We start from the raw sequence: 20233 nt of genomic DNA on the forward strand, positions 1-20233 counted from the left end.
TTCCTTTGTTTTAAGTCTGGTATAAGATCTCGCTCACATAAATATTTAATACTCTTTTTGATGGTGACTGACTTTTGGTCGTATGATGGACATTTAGGCCCTTAAATCTGCCCCATGAGCAAGATGACACACCTTTGGAAAAACAGAAGCTATTCTGGGAGGTACATGAATATGTTCACATTTTATCACTAAGTTTCATTTAATATGCCTTATTAGTAATAAGCATGTATACCAATTTGTATCTACAAACCTATAATTTTTAAACTGTAGTATTCACGTAAATATTGGTAATATATTTATTTTGGAATGTGGATGATTTGTAAAACCTGTGTATTAAAACAAAAGTATACAAATACCTGATTTGTACATACCTGGCTGTAACCTAATGTGTCTTTTTGTTGTCATGCAGAGCTCTGGTATCGAGACTTTAGTGGAGGAGCTCTGCTCCAGACTGAAAGACCTTCAGAGTAAGCAAGGTGAGGTCAAAAGCACTGTGCGCACACAAGCCAGGATTACATCCCTGAGGAATCTGGATTGGGGAAAATCTTAGAATTGATCAGAAAAGAAAACAACCAGAACAAAGTCTTTGTGTCCAGTGTGTGTCACTAGGCCAGCCTCATGCTCCATCTGCAGCTCTGTTAGTGGCTTCAGTGTCAGTCCCAGCAGTCACTCATAGAGATTCCTGCAACCAAGGGAGGGACTTAGTCCACAGGTGCCCTCAGAGATAGGAAACACTTCATGGTTTTCTGTTTTTTGGGTTTTTTTAATTGTCGTTGGCTTCAAGTTGAAGCTCAGAGATCAGGAACAATATTGTCTCTTTCCTTTCCCCATCCTTGCCCCTCTGTTAATATCTGCCTGTTGATGTTAAGACTGCTAAATTACGACATTAAATTAAGATGTTAAGACATGAATTACTTCAGGTTTGGAAGGGACTTCTGTTTTGACTCAGCTTTTTTGGAAACACAGACTTGGCAAGCTTATTTAGTTATTTCGATATATGAATCCTCCTCATACTTTTTCTAACTTGTTTGCAATCCCTAAGAACGAGACCTTCATATTAAGGGTGAGGATCCTTGTTTCCTTGCCCTCTTTATGGTCATTTTGCTGCCCACCAAGCCTTGAGCCTGCCTCTTAAGGGCACAGTTGATTTGTAACCTAAGGCAGTATCCTAGGCTAAACTAAGGGATAGCCCTTTTTCCTGTTTCAGTTGAAATAGCCCTTGCTCACCTACTTGTTAAGTAATAGAGCAAATTGTAATAAAGAATATTCTTTACAGATTAGTTTTGGTCAAGATGAGTCAATGTAAAGTCTATGAGTGTAGAATTTTGTGAGAAAATAGTTTTGGAATCTAAACAGATGTTCTGTCCTTCTGGTCTAATTAATAAGTACACAGGGGACTTCAGTCTCTTAATTAAGTGCCTCTAGAGCACTGTATCAGCAACGAGATGAACAACTCTCACCTCTTGGCCTAATGCTAATGTGGTTTAATCGGAGAATTCCCTCTGGCACACTGAAAAAATAGATTTTTATTAAAAAGATCGGTATTGAGTTTGCCTTTTAAGCACCAAAGTCTCTATTTCTTGTTAAAATTAGTTGAGAAACTTTGAAATACATTAGCATTTATTAACTAGATATAAGACAAATCTTTCTTAATTTTTGTTTCATAACAGAAGAGAAGATTCACAAAAAGTTAGAGGGGTCTCCCTCTCCAGAGGCAGAATTATCCCCTCCAGCAAAGGATCAAGTGGAAATGTATGTAAGATTGTATTCGGTAATAAAGTGTGCATTTGTTAAAATCAAATGAATAACTGCTACATGGTTTCCGTTTTCTGTTTGTCATCTTGTTTAGTTTCATTATATATAATGTAAGAAACATTTATCGAGCGCTTACATGCTTGACACTGAGAATTCAAAGGTGAAATAAGATGGTTCTGTCCTTGGTGTTCATATTCAATATTTGTGGAACAAATGAGTGAAACATAGAAGGTTATTATTTGCTAAGTCTATGTATGTACTATTACCTTTAATATTCACAACAGCCCTTTGAGACAGCTGTGAGAAATTAGGATTATCAGCCGGGCACAGTGGCTCATGTCAGTAATCCCAACACTTTGGGAAGCCAAGGCAGGTGGATCACCTGAGGTCCGGAGTTTGAGACCAGCCTGGTCAACATGGTGAAACCCTGTCTCAAATATTAGTTGAGCATGGTGGTACATGCCTGTAATCCCAGCTACTCAGGAGACTGAGGCAGGAGAATTGCTGGAACCCGGGAGGCAGAGGTTGCAGTGAGCTGAGACTGTGCCATTGCACTCCAGCCTGGACGACAGAGCGAGACTCTGTCTTATTTAAAAAAAAAAAAAAAAAAAAAACAAGAAAGAAAAGAAATGATTATCCATGTTCGCAAGCAAGAACACTGAGTTCCCACTGTTTACTGCAGAGGGAACATAGGCAATCCTTGACCTGCCAAACCTGCTTCCTAAAGATACTTTTATTTTTTTCTTCGTAAATAATTAGTCTTAAAATAATCTGCATTATAAACAGACTTCCCTATTATACATTTTATTTTAATCTTTCGAACCTCTGAAACCTAAGAAAAAAATAGCATTTCCTTGGTTTGTATAGACCTGTATTGTCCAGCACAGTAGCTGCAAGCCATGTGTGACTACTGAGCACTTGAAATGGGGCTGGTTCAAACCGTGATGCGCTGTCAGTGGACAATTCTCATTGGATTTCAAAGACTATATATAAAAAAAATGTAAAGTATTAAACATTTTAAAGTATTGATTACATGTTGAAATAATATCAGGAGTTTAGTTAATATATTACTGGAGTGCATTTCACCTATTTCTTATGTTTTTAATGTGCCTACTAGAACACTTAAAATTACATATGAAGCTCAAAATATGTTTCTGTTGGTCAACTCTGACATAGACTGAGAAAGAGAATCAAGTTCAGGCCCTTTGAAAACATGGCCTTTTACCACTTCATGTGTGACCTTGAGCGTTGCCTCTGAAACAACAGTCCCCAGTAGCCAATGTGACTTTAAATTCTGCCCTTTGCAATCTGTTGTGCTCTGAAATCTTCAGTGGCCCCCAGTTTCCTAGCAAATCAAAAATACTTTCTCATTTTCAAGCCCCCTGAAACCAGCCTCCCTGGCTTTTTCTACGCTGCATTTCTAGTGATCACAGCTCTAATTAGTTTTCCATTCTGTGAGCATAACATGTGTGTCTTTGTGTCCTCACACAGGCTCTCAGGCCTCACAGGTAGTACTCACTAAACCTGTGGAATAAATCTGGAATTTCAAGGCTCAGTTGTGGCCCACTTTAATTGTTGTAGGCCTCACCGACATCCTCTTTCTGAATACTTGAATGTGATCATTCCTACCCTTTCTGAGGGCCTGCTTCAATGCCAGGCAGTATGCTAGCAGTTACGTAAGAAGCTGCTGTTCCAACTCATTTTGCATATTAATTCCTTTACTCCTCACAACCCTGAGAGGTAAATATTACTAGCTCTATTTTGTAGGTGAGGAAACTGAGCTATGGAGAGGTTAAGTAACATGCCTAAGGTCACACAGCTAGTAAAGCAGGCAGAGCCAGGATTTGACCTCAGAGAATGTGGCTTCAGAGCTCATACTCTTGACTGATTGCTACCGAGCTTTTTAACTGCATATATTTTCAACGCTCACAGTAACTTTGGGAGGTAAGTCATAGGATCACCATTTTGCAGTTGAGGAAATAGTCTGAAGCAGTAAATAATGAGCTTAAAGTCGCAAGCAATAGTGACTTAGCTGAGATTCAAATTCAGATAATGCTTACTGAAGAGACTGCATTCTTTCTTCTACTATTTGTCCTTTTTGACTTCTTAATTAAAATGCAAACTTTGAAGATAAAGACTGTCATCTTACATATTTTCTCAGTAATCTTACAGTGCGTGTCACAGTGCTGAGCAAAATGGTGCTTGATGCATGGGACTAATCTTAAGCATATTTTACTGTATTATAAATTATTGTAAAGTTAATGATTCTTGGATGATGTGAATGTTGACACTACTAAAATGAAATATTCCATTCTTCTGGTTGGTAATGTTGTTTTACTGTATCTAAAAAATCTGCATACTCGTGTTTTGAAGTCTTTCCTCTGTTTTTCAGGTACTATGAAGCATTTCCACCACTTTCTGAGAAACCAGTTTGCCTGCAAGAAATCATGACTGTGTGGAACAAGTCTAAAGTCTGTTCTTACTCTAGCTCTTCTTCATCATCCACAGCCCCACCAGCTAGCACAGATACTTCCTCTCCTAAGGACTGCAACAGTGAAAGTGAAGTCACCAAGGAAAGAAGCAGTGAAGTACCCACCACTGTGCATGAGAAAACCCAGAGCAAAAGCAAAAACGAGAAGGAAAACAAATTTAGTAATGGCACAATTGAAGAAAAGCCTGCTTTGTACAAAAAGCAAATCCGACATAAACCTGAAGGAAAGATTCGCCCTCGCTCGTGGTCTTCTGGCTCCAGTGAAGCAGGCTCAAGTTCCAGTGGGAATCAGGGAGAATTAAAAGCATCCATGAAGTATGTTAAAGTAAGACACAAGGCACGAGAGATTCGAAACAAAAAAGGGCGGAATGGGCAAAGCAGGCTTTCTTTGAAGCACGGTGAAAAGGCTGAAAGGAACATTCATACTGGAAGTAGTAGCAGTAGCAGCAGTGGTTCTGTCAAACAGCTGTGCAAGCGGGGTAAGAGACCTTTAAAAGAAATAGGGAGAAAAGATCCTGGGAGCACTGAAGGAAAAGACCTGTACATGGAGAACAGAAAGGACACAGAGTATAAAGAGGAGCCCTTGTGGTACACCGAGCCAATTGCTGAATATTTTGTTCCTCTGAGCAGAAAAAGTAAACTAGAGACCACATACCGAAACAGACAGGATACAAGTGATCTGACATCAGAGGCAGTGGAAGAATTGTCTGAATCAGTGCATGGTCTTTGTATCAGCAACAATAATCTTCATAAAACATACCTCGCAGCAGGTACTTTCATTGATGGTCATTTTGTAGAAATGCCTGCAGTTATAAATGAGGATATTGACCTCACTGGGACCTCATTATGTTCTCTACCAGAGGACAATAAATACCTGGATGATATTCATCTATCAGAATTAACGCACTTCTATGAAGTGGATATTGATCAATCCATGTTGGATCCTGGTGCCTCAGAAACAATGCAAGGAGAAAGTCGGATTTTGAATATGATTCGACAGAAAAGCAAAGAGAACACAGATTTTGAGGCAGAATGTTGCATAGTGTTAGATGGTATGGAGTTGCAAGGGGAACGTGCAATATGGACAGATTCTACCAGCTCCGTAGGTGCTGAGGGCTTATTCCTGCAGGACCTTGGCAATCTGGCTCAGTTTTGGGAGTGCTGTTCATCCAGCTCCGGTGATGCTGATGGGGAGAGTTTTGGAGGAGACTCTCCAGTTAGACTCTCTCCCATCTTAGACAGCACAGTGCTCAATTCACACCTGCTTGCTGGCAATCAAGAGCTCTTTTCAGATATTAATGAAGGATCTGGTATAAACTCTTGTTTTTCAGTGTTTGAAGTGCAATGCAGTAATTCTGTTTTACCATTTTCTTTTGAAACACTCAACTTGGGAAATGAAAATACAGATTCTAGTGCTAATATGCTTGGGAAAACACAGTCTAGATTGCTAATATGGACCAAAAATAGTGCCTTTGAAGAAAATGAACACTGTTCTAATCTTTCAACAAGAACTTGTAGTCCATGGTCCCATTCAGAAGAAACACGTTCAGACAATGAAACATTAAATATTCAGTTTGAAGAATCCACACAGTTTAATGCCGAAGATATTAATTATGTAGTTCCTAGAGTCTCGTCAAATTATGTAGATGAAGAACTTCTAGATTTTTTGCAAGATGAAACTTGCCAGCAAAACAGTAGAACTTTAGGTGAGATTCCTACATTAGTTTTCAAAAAAACATCTAAACTAGAATCCGTCTGTGGTATTCAGCTAGAACAAAAAACAGAAAACAAAAATTTTGAAACTACACAAGTATGTAATGAAAGTCCACATGGAGATGGCTACAGCTCAGGGGTTATTAAAGACATTTGGACAAAGATGGCAGACACAAATTCTGTGGCTACAGTAGAAATAGAAAGAACTGATGCTGAGTTGTTTTCGGCAGATGTAAATAACTACTGCTGCTGTCTAGATGCTGAAGCTGAACTGGAGACCCTTCAGGAGCCTGATAAGGCTGTGCGGAGGTCAGAGTACCATCTGTGGGAGGGACAGAAAGAGAGCCTGGAGAAAAGAGCATTTGCTTCTAGTGAGCTATCAAACGTGGATGGTGGTGATTATACAACACCCTCTAAACCCTGGGATGTAGCCCAAGATAAAGAAAACACATTCATTCTTGGAGGAGTTTATGGAGAACTCAAAACCTTCAATAGTGATGGGGAATGGGCAGTCGTACCACCTAGTCACACAAAAGGAAGTCTGTTACAGTGTGCAGCTTCTGATGTTGTGACGATAGCTGGTACAGATGTCTTTATGACCCCAGGAAACAGTTTTGCTCCTGGGCACAGGCAGTTATGGAAACCCTTCGTGTCATTTGAACAGAACGATCAGCCGAAGAGTGGGGAAAATGGGTTAAATAAGGGATTTTCTTTTATCTTCCATGAAGACTTACTAGGAGCTTGTGGCAACTTTCAAGTCGAAGATCCTGGACTTGAATACTCATTTTCTTCCTTTGACTTAAGCAATCCATTTTCACAAGTTCTTCATGTAGAATGCTCATTTGAACCTGAAGGGATTGCATCTTTCAGCCCCAGTTTTAAACCGAAATCAATCCTCTGTTCTGACTCAGACAGTGAAGTGTTTCACCCCAGGATATGTGGTGTTGACAGAACACAATACAGGGCTATTCGGATCTCTCCTCGGACTCACTTTCGCCCAATTTCTGCATCCGAACTGTCCCCAGGAGGAGGAAGCGAGTCAGAATTTGAATCTGAGAAAGATGAAGCAAATATTCCCATTCCTTCTCAAGTTGATATATTTGAAGATCCGCAGGCAGATCTCAAACCTCTGGAAGAAGATGCAGAGAAAGAAGGCCATTACTATGGAAAATCAGAGCTTGAGTCTGGAAAATTCCTTCCCAGGTTAAAAAAATCTGGGATGGAAAAGAGTGCTCAGACATCACTGGATTCCCAGGAGGAATCAACTGGGATTCTGTCAGTAGGAAAGCAAAATCAGTGTTTGGAATGTAGCATGAATGAATCCCTGGAAATAGATTTAGAAAGCTCAGAAGCAAATTGTAAAATAATGGCACAATGCGAGGAAGAAATTAATAATTTTTGTGGTTGCAAAGCAGGTTGTCAGTTTCCTGCTTATGAAGATAATCCAGTTTCTTCGGGACAGCTGGAAGAGGTATGTGTCTGCGTGTTGGTATTTGACAAAAGGATTTGATCAGAGTTTAACCCAAGAACAGACATGCCAGTCAATGAAAGATAGGGTTAAATTATTGGGAAATTAGCTTAAATGTCTTAAAACTTAAATTGTTCTAATTTTACGTGTAAGGGCTTAAAATGGATTTGATATTTATAAATTTGAACTAGACAGTAGAGTTTTTCTGGAGAGAAAAAGCTTTTAAAAATCACAGGATGTAAGATTCCTATGTGTTGTCTTAAGATGCATGTTATTGGCCGGGTGCAGTGGCTCACGCCTGTAATCCCAGCACTTTGGGAGGCCGAAGTGGGTGGATCATTTGAGGTCAGGAGTTCAAGACCAGCTTGGCCAACATGGTGAGACCCCGTCTCTACTAAAAATACAAAAATTACCCAGGCGTGGTGGCAGGCACCTGTAATCCCAGCTACTTGGGAGGCTGAGGCAGGAGAATCACTTGAACCCGAGAGGCAAAGGTTGCAGTGAGCCGAGATCGTGTTCTGCACTCCAGCCTGGGTGACAGGGTGAGACTCCATCTCAAAAAAAAAAAAAAAAAAAAAGATACATGTATTATGCTTAAAGCAAAAACGTAACATGAAAGTGTTCTAACATTCAAAGTTGATGAATCAGGAAGTGGCTGCTATTAAAGTGTAGCAAGCCTGTCTAACTGACTCTTAGAAGTTGATCACTTTATCAAAACTTGTGTTTTACATATAAAACAAATTATATCTCTATGGAGTTCTCAAAAATACATTGTGGTACATGTAGAAATTCACCCACAGCCCAAATGCAACAAAATTTCTTCCACAGAACCTATATAGATGTATCTTGCTTTATACAAAGTACATATTCCAGAAGCTATGTGGATTATATGTTAAGGCTATGGAATGAGGATCACATTAAGTTGTGTTAATGAGAGTCATTGTACCCCTCCACTGTATGCCCAAGAAATGGCTTGAGGTTAAACTGATTGTGCAAGAAATAACACTTAAGACAATAAACTGTTTCACAAAAAAAGCACAGCGGTCTGCCCATTTTTCCACTGTTTTCGATATGTGAGTGCCTAGCCTTTCTCCAGAAACAGCTTATTTAATTTTGTTTTTGTTTTGTTTTGGGGACAGAGTCTCACTCTGTCGCCCAGGCTTGAGTGCAGTGGTGCGATCTCAGCTCACTGCAACCTCCACCTCCCAGGTTCAAGTGATTCTCCTGCCTCAGCCTCCCAAGTAGCTGGGATTAAAGGCATGCGCCACCACGCCCGGCTAATTATTTGTAGTTTTAGTAGAGACGGGGTTTTACCAGGTTGGCCAGGCTGGTCTTGAACTCCTAACTTCAAGTGATCCACCTGCCTTGGCCTCCCAAAGTGTTGGGATTACAGGCATGAGCCACCGCATCCGGCCCAGCTTATTGAAAAAAAGAGATGGAGGTGTTTAGAAGCCATGCCACCTGTGGCCAGAGAGCAGATGAGTGTTGCACTTCCTCCCAACTGTCCTGCACACCCTACCCACCATTGCACATCCAAATCCTACCCATACCATGAGACTTATTTCATATACCACCTCCTTCACTGACACTTTCCCTAATTCCCTCTCTCCCCTGCTCCAGCCCCACTCTGCATCAGAATTAATTTTGCCCCTCTCTTAATTTTCATGCACTTTATGCCTCTTTTTGATTGCATTTTCCATTTCTCATGAGTTATTTATATCCTGGACTATAAGCTCCTTGTGGCTGTGGACCATGCCTTACTTATTTGTCGCATCAGAGTGCCCAGGTGTGGGACTGCTTGCCTGTGATTCTAGGAAGCCCCCAGGCGACTTGAGAGGCACTGCTCTAATCAGCTACCTAGAGACCCGCAGAGGATGAATTTAATCCCATTGAAACACTGCTAAGAAAAAACCCAATAATATTGTTAGCCTTTATCTGTTTGTTTATTGCCCCATTTTTCATCCTTAAATATTCCTTTATGTACTTTGTATTTCACCTGGTTCCAGATTGGGAAGAAAGAAAAAGAGGAAAGAAGCAAGATTCTACATCATACCACTACCATATTCCTTCGCTTTCTAGTATGTTGATGTATTTATGTGTTATCAGAATTCCGGGTTTCCTTGAAAGGTCTTAGCTGCCAAAAAAATTCCCAGAGGACATTTTGGGATTGTCTGATAGTTTAGATGTTGTCAGCACTGCTCTCTTGGCAGCATTGTTATACTTTAGAAGCCAGGTTGAAACTTACTTCATAGATTCATCTGAGATGTGGAGGAGGCTGAGTGACCTGAAGGGACAGTTTGGGGCCAGCCTGGGACTAGAACCTGCATCTTTCTGTTCTGTCACATTGCTTGGTCAGTCTGAAGGGTGCTTTTAAGAGGATGTGCTTCCGGCCCTTTTCCTGAGTCAGTACAGTCTTCAGAAAGCAATCTGGGAGGTCTGTTTAAAGATCAGTAGAACCCCATCTGTTTCAGACCTAGATGATGAAAGTGTAGGATTTCCGATAGAACTGGTGTCTAAGAGCATGAAAATAATATGATTATTTTCAAAAGTTTAGTTCAATTCAGCAAACATTTAGTGAGTACCTGTTTACATGCCTGTTGCTAAAGTAGGTGTCCTGGATGAATAAGACTTTGTCCTTGCCCATACAGAATTCAGCGTAGTGAAGATGACCGACTTGTACCATGTTACTTATTTTAACTGAAATAGGTAATTTATTCATATGGTTCAAATTCAGAAGTTACAAGTGTATATGTACATACACAGTGAAAGGTTTCCTCCCCAGCAGCAACCACTAGTGTGAGTTCTGATGTATTCTCCAAGGATATTTTTTGCGCGTATAAACAAGTAAATGTTCACATGTATTTCTTCCTATTTTTTCTTTTTGCTGAAATGGTACTTTATTGTAATCACCCTTCCTTTTTTTATTTTCTGCACACTATTCCATTGTATGGATATACCGTAATCTACCTAGTCAGTTCTTTACGTTTTAGGGCATTTGACCAGTGCAGTTTTAGGTGCTGTAGGTAGAATGGTGGACGGGAGCACAGAATGCTGTGGGAACCTGCAGGAGAACCCTTCCAGCCTGTGAAGGTTGAGGTAGGTTTCTTGAGCATATCTGAGTGTCCAGAGTAGAAGGACGGAGGCAGGGCAGTCCAGGCAGAAGGAACAGCAGAAGCAAGGGTAAAGAGATTTGAATCTGCTGATGTGTGCAGGGCAGCTGTGAACAGGGATCTCACGGTCTCTGGAGTATAAGCCATACGGTTAAGAGTAGCACAGATGAAGCACAGTGTGCCTTGGTATCTGGACATACATTTGTGGTGAAAATGTTCTTGTCGTTTCCTTGGTTGCCAACTTAGTACCAAGTACCTTGAGGCACAGAAAATAAGCAAAAGGCTTACTTGCTGTCTTCAGGGAATTTCAGTCCACTCAGGAGAGGAGCTCACTGTGCTGTGGAGGTCAGCAGGTCTGGAGGGACAGGAAGGCTCTGATGAGTAAAGAAGGAGTGAGGGTCAGGGGTCATCCTGGTGATGTGCCACCCGGCCCATCTATGTAGAGGCTTCTGTCACCACTATCCTACTGGATGCCCATGTAGACCTCATGCGGTAGGTTATTTTCCCCACTTCTAAAGACACATAGGCTCTGAGAGGTGAGACAGCTGCCCCAGATCCCAGTGTGGGGGACAGGCAAAGCATTTTCCACCACTCTGCACCTCTGTGAACTGAGGAAGACTTACACCAGCAGTTCTGTGTCTCTTGTTTGTCTCTGTTGCACTCAGTATCTCTTCATTGATGTTTCATTTCTTCCTTCCCAGAGAACAAGGTACATGGAAGTCTTGCTTTTCCTGGTGTGACCCAAATGAGAGCTGATTGTGGCAAAGGGGCAAGATTCCCAGAGTAAAACTAAAACCAAGCACCTTTCTCTTTATCCATACTAGGAGTATTCTGTGAGAATTTACAGCTGTGAAGCCTTTGTTTCCTTCACCCAGCTTCCACCTTCTAAAGAATTTCTCAATTTTACATCTGTTGCTAAAAACATTTCTGGTTAGGCTTTTTGGATTAAGTTTATGTCTTCTTTTCACTGTTGCATTCATTCATCAAGTATTTCTTATGTACCTGCTCGGCCAGGTACTATTCTTGGTGCTGGGAATAAGTAACAAAGCTCTTGGTGCTGGTGGAGTCACATCCCACCTTGGGGAGCTGACAATAAACATGTTAAGTTATATAGTGTGTTACAATATAAATGCTATTGGAAAGGAGGATCGCTGGACGAGGGGCATTGGGTTTGGGAGTGATGGCAGGAGTTTGCTGTGTTAATGGGCGGTGTGAGAGCAGGCTTCCTCGCCAAGGTGCAATTTAAGGAAATACTTAGAGGTAAGAGAGTGAGCTGAGAGGATGCCTGGCCGGAAAGGGAGGGCAGCACTGAGGCCGCTGCTGTGCCTGCCTGTCCATGACAGCGACCTTCTGATCTGCTTTCAGCTTCCTCCATTGTCTCTTCATTCTTTTCATTCCCAGCTACAGCAGAAGTTGAATTAATACATTCGATGATGTATTAGATGAATATAGCATGATCCAGCCTAAAAGTTATAAATGAGTGGAGAGATGTCATAACGAGATGCATATTCCTTGAATATGTTTAGTATAAAACGGGACAAATAAGTCCCTGCCATAGGAATTGACATTCAAATGGAGGATGCAGAAAAAAGACTCCCAAATTTATGGTAGAAACTGGTGTGCCCTTCACAGTGGTTTCAGCAAGAGAGAGAAGAAATGATGTATGAGATAGTCAGAGACTGTTGGCCTGGCGGAAACTTTTCTTCACGTCAGCAGACACTTGAGTATCTGCTTTGTGCGGGGCCCCATACTTGGGGATGCAAAGATGAGGAAGACGTGGTCCCGCCCCTCAGGAAGCTTACAGTCGGGTTCTGCTGGAATCTAAACTCGTCTTGGTTCATGCTGCCCCTGCTCCCAGGTTCCTGGCCCCTCTAGCCTGCTTTCCCTGACCTGTCCCATCCCCCACCATGAACTCACTCCCTTTCTTGATCTTAATCCTCAAGAAAGGATGAAAAGATAAGCAGTGTATTTAAACTGATCATTCCTGCAAAGAGCTTTTTCTTTCTCAAATAAGAACCTGTTAACCTCTAAATCCATTTATCTTCAATAGCGCCTTAGGGAGGTGATGGAGAGAGTTCTGGCTGGGGCATCTTCCTTGCTCCCCCTGAGTAGCACTAAGTAATCTCACAGGACAGGCAAGGCCTTTCTGAAGAGGTCTTAGAGTGCAGGGAATTGCATGACAGGTGCTGTTAGCCACCTTGGAAGAACTGCAGGCCTTGCGTGGTGCCACCTTGTTTGCGGGAAGCCCAGCCCTGTCCGTTCCCCTGGCCCTAGCATCTGTTTATCTAATAGCAGTACCAATTTTTATTGTTAGGATAAGTTGTAGGAGAAATTAGCAAAGGTTAACTGACTGCTGTGGGTAGACAGTACAATTCTTCTTCAGTTTCTGACTTAGGAGTGTTTCCGAAAAGTTAAGTGAAAACAAAAGTTTGAAGTGTTTCCCTTTTAGTTACATAACAGACACTCATTACGGAATTGAACAGTTTTAGACCCATAAATAATTAAGTTAGAAGCACAACAAAATCCTGTTAGGAAACTGATGAAAAATTTGTTTCTAAAACACTTTAGATTTTAAACTTGAACACGTAGTGAAGTGTCTTTTAAAACAATGAAGATGGGTGCAGTCTTCACAGGCCTGTCCACTAAGCAGATGTCTACTGAGAAAACAGTATTAGGGGATGTGGGTGGTAGAAAGATGCAGTGGCCAAGCCTCACCCTGGGCGAGCTGGGGCAGGCTCACTCTCTCAGGCACAGTGAGGAAGGCACACTGAAGGGGGTTGCCCTGACTGCCAGCATGCCAGGTATACATGGTGACTGAAGCTGCCACAAGTCTTCTATTGACCACACTACAAGGACTCTTCTTGGTCACTGATGACAGCTGTTGTCTGTCTGCCATTGGCCACACTATCCAGTTCTCACTGGCCAAGCAGGTGCGCGGGGCCCAGCCAGGACTTGAGAATCCCACTGGGAAAGGACAGAGCCTGGGTTCAGGCTAGGTCCCTCTTCTGGGCCTGGGCAGCTTCCAGATGTGAAGGATATGAGTCTCTCCCGCTCTCAGGAGTCATTCTCTCATCTCATTTGGATGGCTATCTCCTATTTTAAATTTGAATCATGGAATTTGAATTTGTAATTTGGTTTTAGCCTTAGTTTCCTTCTGGTTCGCACCTAAGCAAGATAATTTTAAGACACTTAGGTCAATAACTGTGCCTATAAGAATTTCCTTTGGGCCAGGCATGGTGGCTCACGCCTGTAATCCCAGCACTTTGGGAGGCCAAGGCGGGCAGATCACCTGAGGTCACAAGTTCGAGACCAGCCTGGCCAACATGGCAAAACCCTGTCTCTACTAAAAATACAAAAATTAGCCGGGGTGGTGGTACATGCCTGTAGTCCCAGCTACTCAGGAAGCTAAGGCACGAGAATCATTTGAACACTGGAGGCAGAAGTTGCAGTGAGCTGAGATCGTGCCACTGCACTCCAGCCTGGGTGACAGAGTGAGACTCTGTCTTGGAAAAAAAAAAAAAAAAGAAGTTTCTTTGATTCCATTTCTTCTTTTACTTACTTCTGCCTGAATATATGAGGGAGAAGAAGGTTCCCCCTGTTCTCTTCAGAGCACCTCATGCCAGTAAAGGCTCAGGGCTTCCCCGTTACCTGTATGCACTTGGGGAATCTAGAAGTTTGCCTTGCTTGGGAGCGTTTTTATTACATTATATTTTTGGCTTGTAAGAGTTTTTTTAGTTAAGATTTTCATGTCGCTTCCCATCTAAGTACTTCTTAAGCAATACTTTCTTTATACACTGTGAACACGCTGGCTTTTAAAATGCACTTTTTTTCAGAACATTATAAAAACTCACCAGTTGGCTGGGCATGGTGGCTCATGCCTGTAATCCCAGTACTTTGGGAGGCCAAGCTTGGCAGATTGCTTGAGCCCAGGAGTTCGAGACCAGCCTGGCCAACATGGCGAAACCCCATTTCTACAAAAAGCACAAAAAATGAGCCAGACATGGTGGTTCCCGCCTGTAGTCCCAGCTACTTGCAAGGCTGAGGTGGAAGGATCACTTGAGCCCTGGAGGTGGAGGTTGCAGTGAGCCAAGATCGTGCCACTACACTCCAGCCTGGGTGACAGAGCCAGACCCTATCTCAAAAAGAAAGAAAGAAAAATCAAAAAACCTCACCAGTTTAAAAGTTCTGGGTTTATAATCTATAGTTAATAATGCTTGAATATTCTTCCTCTAACCTGAAAGTTTATAAACTTTTTCTGTATTTGGTTTAATCTAAACAGTTCCCTGTATTGAACACTGATATACAAGGAATGAATAGAAGTCAAGAAAAACAGACCTGGTGGGAAAAAGCCTTGTACTCTCCTCTTTTTCCTGCATCAGAGTGTGAAGGTAAGGAGACCTTTGTTAGTTCATTTATTCATTCCAATTTGTAATTTGTTAAGAGCAATAATTTCTTTTTCTATGAATATCAGTCCAAGAAACATTTACCAAGAGGTTTCTGTGTGGGTAGCACTTTGTCATGCACTGGGGACACAGAGAGGAATGAGAACTGGGCCCTGCTCTGAAACAGCCACAATCTGATGGAGGGGAAAGGCATGGAAATATATCCAAGCATTACTGACCATGGATGAGGTGTGTATAAGCCACCACTGAGTCACAGAGGAGGAAACAGCGGGCAGTCCCTGTGAAGAGAGTTGCCTGCACAGAGGCAGGAGGGTGGCAGCCAGGGGAAAGCACAGGGCCCCATGGCTCAGCTGAGTTGTAGCTGACGCAGGAGAGACAGACAGGGCAGGAGCCTGTCAGAAGGTTTGAGGGCTTGGCTAGGTTAGGTAGCGTCTGACATGCAGGAAGGGAATGCCGTTGACAGGATTTAAATTGGAGGTTGTCAAGGTCAGATGTTGTTTAGAACAATTCTAGTAACAGAGTGGAAATGGAATTGAAAAACTGAAGGCTATTGGCCAGGGTTTTAAGCCCTTGCAGTAGTTTGGGAGGCATACGCTAAAGGCCTGGACTGAGGCAATCAAAGCGGGAACAGAGAAAAGGAAACAGGACGGAGAGGTTTTGTAGAGGAGGAGTTTGTTGGATTACTTTCTATGAGGAGTAGTTATGGGAGTCTAGGTAGAGAGGGAGACAGGAGTGGGTGCTGATGCGGTGAGGAAGATTTTAGTTTAGGGTATTTTTTGAATGAGCAGTCTGTGAGGCCTTCCAGGTAGACACCCAGAAGTTGTTAAGAAACCCTGAATTGAAATTTTGGGAGAAGTAGGAACTAAGGATGCAACCAGAATTGATTAGCTCAGGAAGTTCAACTTGTCCAGATTGTGGTCTCCTGGGCTTCTATTGGCTACCACATTTATTTAACACCAGTCTCCTGTCAGAGTCCTGAAGGGGTTATGCAAATCTATTGCATTTAAATTTACGGGTTCACGTGTTTGTCACATCCCCTCAGCTAATTTGTAGTTAGTGTGGAGCCAAGTGACTTCTCTCTCACTAGCCACGATGCCCTGCACACGCCTGTGTTGTCCTCGGAAAGCCTCCCTGGCATCCCTCGGCAGCATGGGCTATAGCTGATGGGATGGAAGGCCGGCTTGGCCAGGTTGACTCTTTAGGAGTGGAGCGTTTGCTGTTCTCTGGTCTGTAGCCACAGACAGCTTCCCAAGACCCTGCCTTCCTCCTTCCCAGAGGTTCAGCTGGGTCATAAGGAGAGCGTAGAGCTGAGTCTTCACTGTTAGCGTCTTCGTTGATTGAACAGCGTTTATTGAAGGCCCGTTGCTGCTGCCGCCCTACCATTAGCTCGTATCTGGACAGCCTTGGTTACGTGCAAGGTGCTCTCAAGCTTTTCTTTTACATAATTCCCACAAGAACCTTAGGAGATGCCCCCCGCTAGTTTTCAGATGAGGAAGCTGAGTCTCAAGTTTAGTACTGTAATTTGCCCGAAATCACACAGTTAACTATTAAGCATGGGCTAGAATGTAGGTTGTGATTCTTGTGGTCCAGAAGTTTTGCCCTCTACAGCAGCTGCCTGCACTTGGTACCAAGGTAGATGCCAGGGCAGTAGGAGGAGTAGGACACACAGAGCTTCCCTTCATGTGTGTCCAGTCTGGTAAACTGGGCAAGTATAAGACACAGACACAGTTAATGGAATGAAGGTGGGATGTGGCCACAGCTGTGCCACAGAGGACCTCTCAGGAAGAGCTAGGAGGGAGAGGAGGATGCCACCTTGTGGAAAAGAACCAATTCCTTACAGTGGCATAGGATGATTTTGAGACACAGAGTTCATGTTTCTTTAGTAAAGGGCAACCTTAGCACCCTTAGTCCAGTTTTCTGTCATTAGTTAGTAAAGAATCCAGTTCCACCTCTTAGCTCTAGGTTCCTGGTTATCTGTACAGTCTCTTAGTAGATACTGGTGTTTGTACATAATATTTTTGTTTTTACAGTGAAGTGGTATATAGAGAAACTCTCAGTGCATAAATACTGGTAATTATTTCTTTTGAATGACCTTTAGCTCACACTGTGAGTTAAGTCCCTGCATATTTGCCCTGTAGCATCATGAAGCATCCTTCTTTAGCTTATGTGGGTTGGGGCATTTAGTCTCAGAAGGATAGCCAAGAAAACAGGGAGTCACTTACCTACTCAGCAGAAGTGGCTGGGGACTCCTAATGCTTCTAATATTGGATATGATTCGTCACAAGCAGTTGCTGCTCTGAGCCAGGGGCTGACCTGGGAGCTCACAGCATCTCTGGAAAGGAAGAGTAGCATTGTCCCCTTTACAGTAAGGCGAGGAAACAGGCTCAGAAAAGAGGCAGCTTGTTCAGGTAACCATATAAGAAAGCCCCAGCTTTGTGCAGTCTGCCCCCTGCTGGCCTTGCTGCGTATTCATATGTGCATCCCTTCAGCACTTGGGTTAGGCACTGTTCTAGACTTGGGAATGCATAGGCAAACATCGTGTCCCTGTCCTCCCCCTGCTCAGGTACCTTCTCAACAGGGACTTGAGGAAATAGGGCACAGACCATGTGACAGCTGGGGCTGCCTGCAGGGAGAGGTGCCAGGCAGCAGTGGCTTGTGCAGGGACAGGAATGCATTGGGTATGCCCCAGCATGACTGGCAAAGAAGGGATGGCATGGGAGTGTGGTGGGGATGAGGCCAGTCAGGCAGCTGGGAGCCAGACCACAGAGGGCCTTGTAGACTCTGTGCACCAGGAGTGCCGTCCCAAACAGCAGTCTCCACAGCTCACGCCCCTGGATTTTCAGTGCTTTCAAGACTTGAGTAATGTAAGCGTCTGGATGATTTTAGCATTAAAGACAGAGAGTCCTGCAGGGAAGCAGTACAGACAGGCGGTGAAAGGCCCAGGATTGAGAACTGTATTGGAATCCAGAGCCTCTTTCCCCAGCTATTAGGCTTTGGGTGCTGACTGAGCCTTTCTGTGCCTCTGTAGTCTGTATGTATAAAAGGAGGCTAGAAGAATGCCCTCATTGTAAGGTAAAGTGCCTAGAACAGTGGCTGGCATGTCATAGCCTGAAACAGGGTGGTGGTCAACTTGAGCATCATGAAGACTATCAGCAGCAGTTCAGCATCACCTCTTCCAAATACCCTGTGGCACAATAAAACCCTCTTGTATGTACAGAATTCCTAAAGCAGGAAGAGAAAATGAAGGAGTGGGGTGTGGAGATGGGCCTGCCTGCCTCTGAGCTATCCTTGTCAAGGAAACCATGTCCTATCCACTCCATGCCCCTCAGCCAGTATAAGTGGTGGCCATATGGAGTGGGCCATGGAGTGAGAAGTCAGCCAAGGAAAAGATGCCTCCTTAGGAGAGATGAAGCCAGGGTTCCTCCCAGCCTCAGCAGAGGACACATGGCATCCTCCCCAGCCGCCCTAGGGCAACCACGCCTCCAAGCCTATGGCTTTGATCAGCAGCGGTCATGGGTACAATGTGTGTGCCCGGCACTGTGCTTGAGGCTTCACCTCTTTGAATTTGCACAGAAATGTAGGAGGGAAAATGGTGATGTTCTCATCTTAGAGATGAGGATACTAGGGCTCAAAGAGGTTAAATAATTTGTGCAAAGTTACATCACAAGTAAATAGCATGACCTGGAATTGACTGAAGTCTGTCTAATCCCAGAGCCTGGGGTATTCTCATGAACCTCAACTAGTAACTTGGAGTTCTTGGAGCCGTCAGAGAGAACAGAAGCTGTGGAGAGTCTTCCATGTGGCCAGTGCAGCTGCAGGAAGCAGCCCAGCAGGGCCCAGATGGTCTTACCCTTGGCACAGCCTCGCTACCCTGTGCCAAGGTAGAAGGGCGCAGCAGTCACTTGCTCCAGCCTTGTCCTTTGGGGTGTTGTGCAAGGGGCAGGCATGTCATCTCGTCAAACTACCTTGTGGCAACTCTGTGGCAGGGGATGGGGGGTGTGATCTGGTTTTGAGGAAGTAGATGCTCAAGGGTGCTAAAGGACTTAATGCACCATGAATGTCAACGCCAGAGTCCAAAACCCTGGCCAAGTTCCTCCTTTTACTCTGCACTGTGCCTCTGCCTCAGCTATGTTTCTCATGGAGGTAAGGGGAGTAAGAGGCTGTTCTGGATGAAGACCAGCAGTTCTCAGTGCATTAGAATTGCCTGGGAGCAATTCTGCTTTTCAGAAAGTGCCCAGCCCCTGCCCAGGACAGTTCATTTGGAATCTCTGGCAGGAGTCTAAGCCTCTCTAAAGCCCCTGGATGATGAGAATATGCAGCCAGGGTTGAGAACTACTGGGCTCGTTGGATTTGTTTGATTTCTTCTCATCCCAGTTTCTTTCCCATTTTGTGGGGCCATTTGCCTGATGGAATCGCTAGCACCATTTCTTTTTCCTATTCATAGATGTGATACATGGTTCAGTATGTTGTTGAGGAAGAACACACAAGGACGTGACCCTGTGTCGTTTCTCCATTGCGTTCCCTCCTGTCTGAGCTTCCTTTGTTCCTCTGTCCTATGAACGTGCTATGATGCACCATCTGTCTCCTCCATCCATTTGTTGTGGAGAGCATGGGCCCTGTGGGTCTCTCTGTCCTGTGTTCCCAGGGCCGATCACATTACAGGTGTGAATAGAAGCTTGTCCAATGAGTGCCTCCTGGTAGAATAACAGGAGTGTATGGTTATGCTGGCCTATTTCTTTTTTTAACTCACCAAACCAAGAATTTTTTGTCAGCATAGCGTTTTTTTTCTCTTACACACCTGCCTGGCTGTGCTTTTAGTGACGACTTAAAATCTCCGAAGGGTTGGGAGACCTAACTGATGTAGCTTTTTAGTGAAAAATGAAACAAGAATGTGTGTTTCATAACTGTGTCTTAATGGAATTTCCCCCTTTCCCTCTTTTCCCTTCTCCATTCCAAATGATTAAGAATGTTACACAAATGCCAAGGGAGAGAGTGGTTTAGAAGAATATCCAGATGCTAAAGAGACACCCAGTAATGAAGAGCGCCTGTTAGATTTTAATAGGGTAAGTGGACTGTCCTCCTCCTCATCATTAACTTACAAACAGCCACCACCTCCAGTTGTCACTGTAGTCAAAAACCTGGGAGTCATGTGAGTGGACCCCACCTCTCCCAGGAACCAGCCAGGCCTGTGGGTGCAGACTTCCTGTTCTCTGGCCTTTGTTCTGAGTCTGCATTCTCCCCCGCTTCCAAACCCCCTTGACTGTTGACTGCCAGTGCTTCCTGAAGAATCCCC

General features: G+C 43.6%; 1 protein-coding gene across 8 annotated transcripts in view; it reads left to right on the top strand.

Annotated features, from left to right (window-relative positions):
- KIAA0232 (KIAA0232 ortholog) overlaps positions 1-20233 on the top strand; it is a 100477-nt gene that overhangs the window by 74175 nt on the left and 6069 nt on the right. For 5 of the 8 annotated variants that reach the window (XM_034951951.3, XM_055111178.2, XM_034951954.3 and 2 more), the window contains 6 exons: positions 410-476; positions 1671-1752; positions 4148-7430; positions 9434-9505; positions 14817-14925; positions 19906-20003. In XM_034951951.3, the coding sequence (XP_034807842.1) occupies positions 410-476; positions 1671-1752; positions 4148-7430; positions 9434-9505; positions 14817-14925; positions 19906-20003 (3711 nt within the window). The remainder of the gene's footprint in view (positions 1-409; positions 477-1670; positions 1753-4147; positions 7431-9433; positions 9506-14816; positions 14926-19905; positions 20004-20233) is intronic. The other 3 variants (XM_063603696.1, XM_034951955.3, XM_063603697.1) reach the window with 3 other exon arrangements.

Source organism: Pan paniscus, chromosome 3 (assembly GCF_029289425.2).
Source record: "Pan paniscus chromosome 3, NHGRI_mPanPan1-v2.0_pri, whole genome shotgun sequence".
Lineage (NCBI taxonomy): Eukaryota > Metazoa > Chordata > Mammalia > Primates > Hominidae > Pan > Pan paniscus.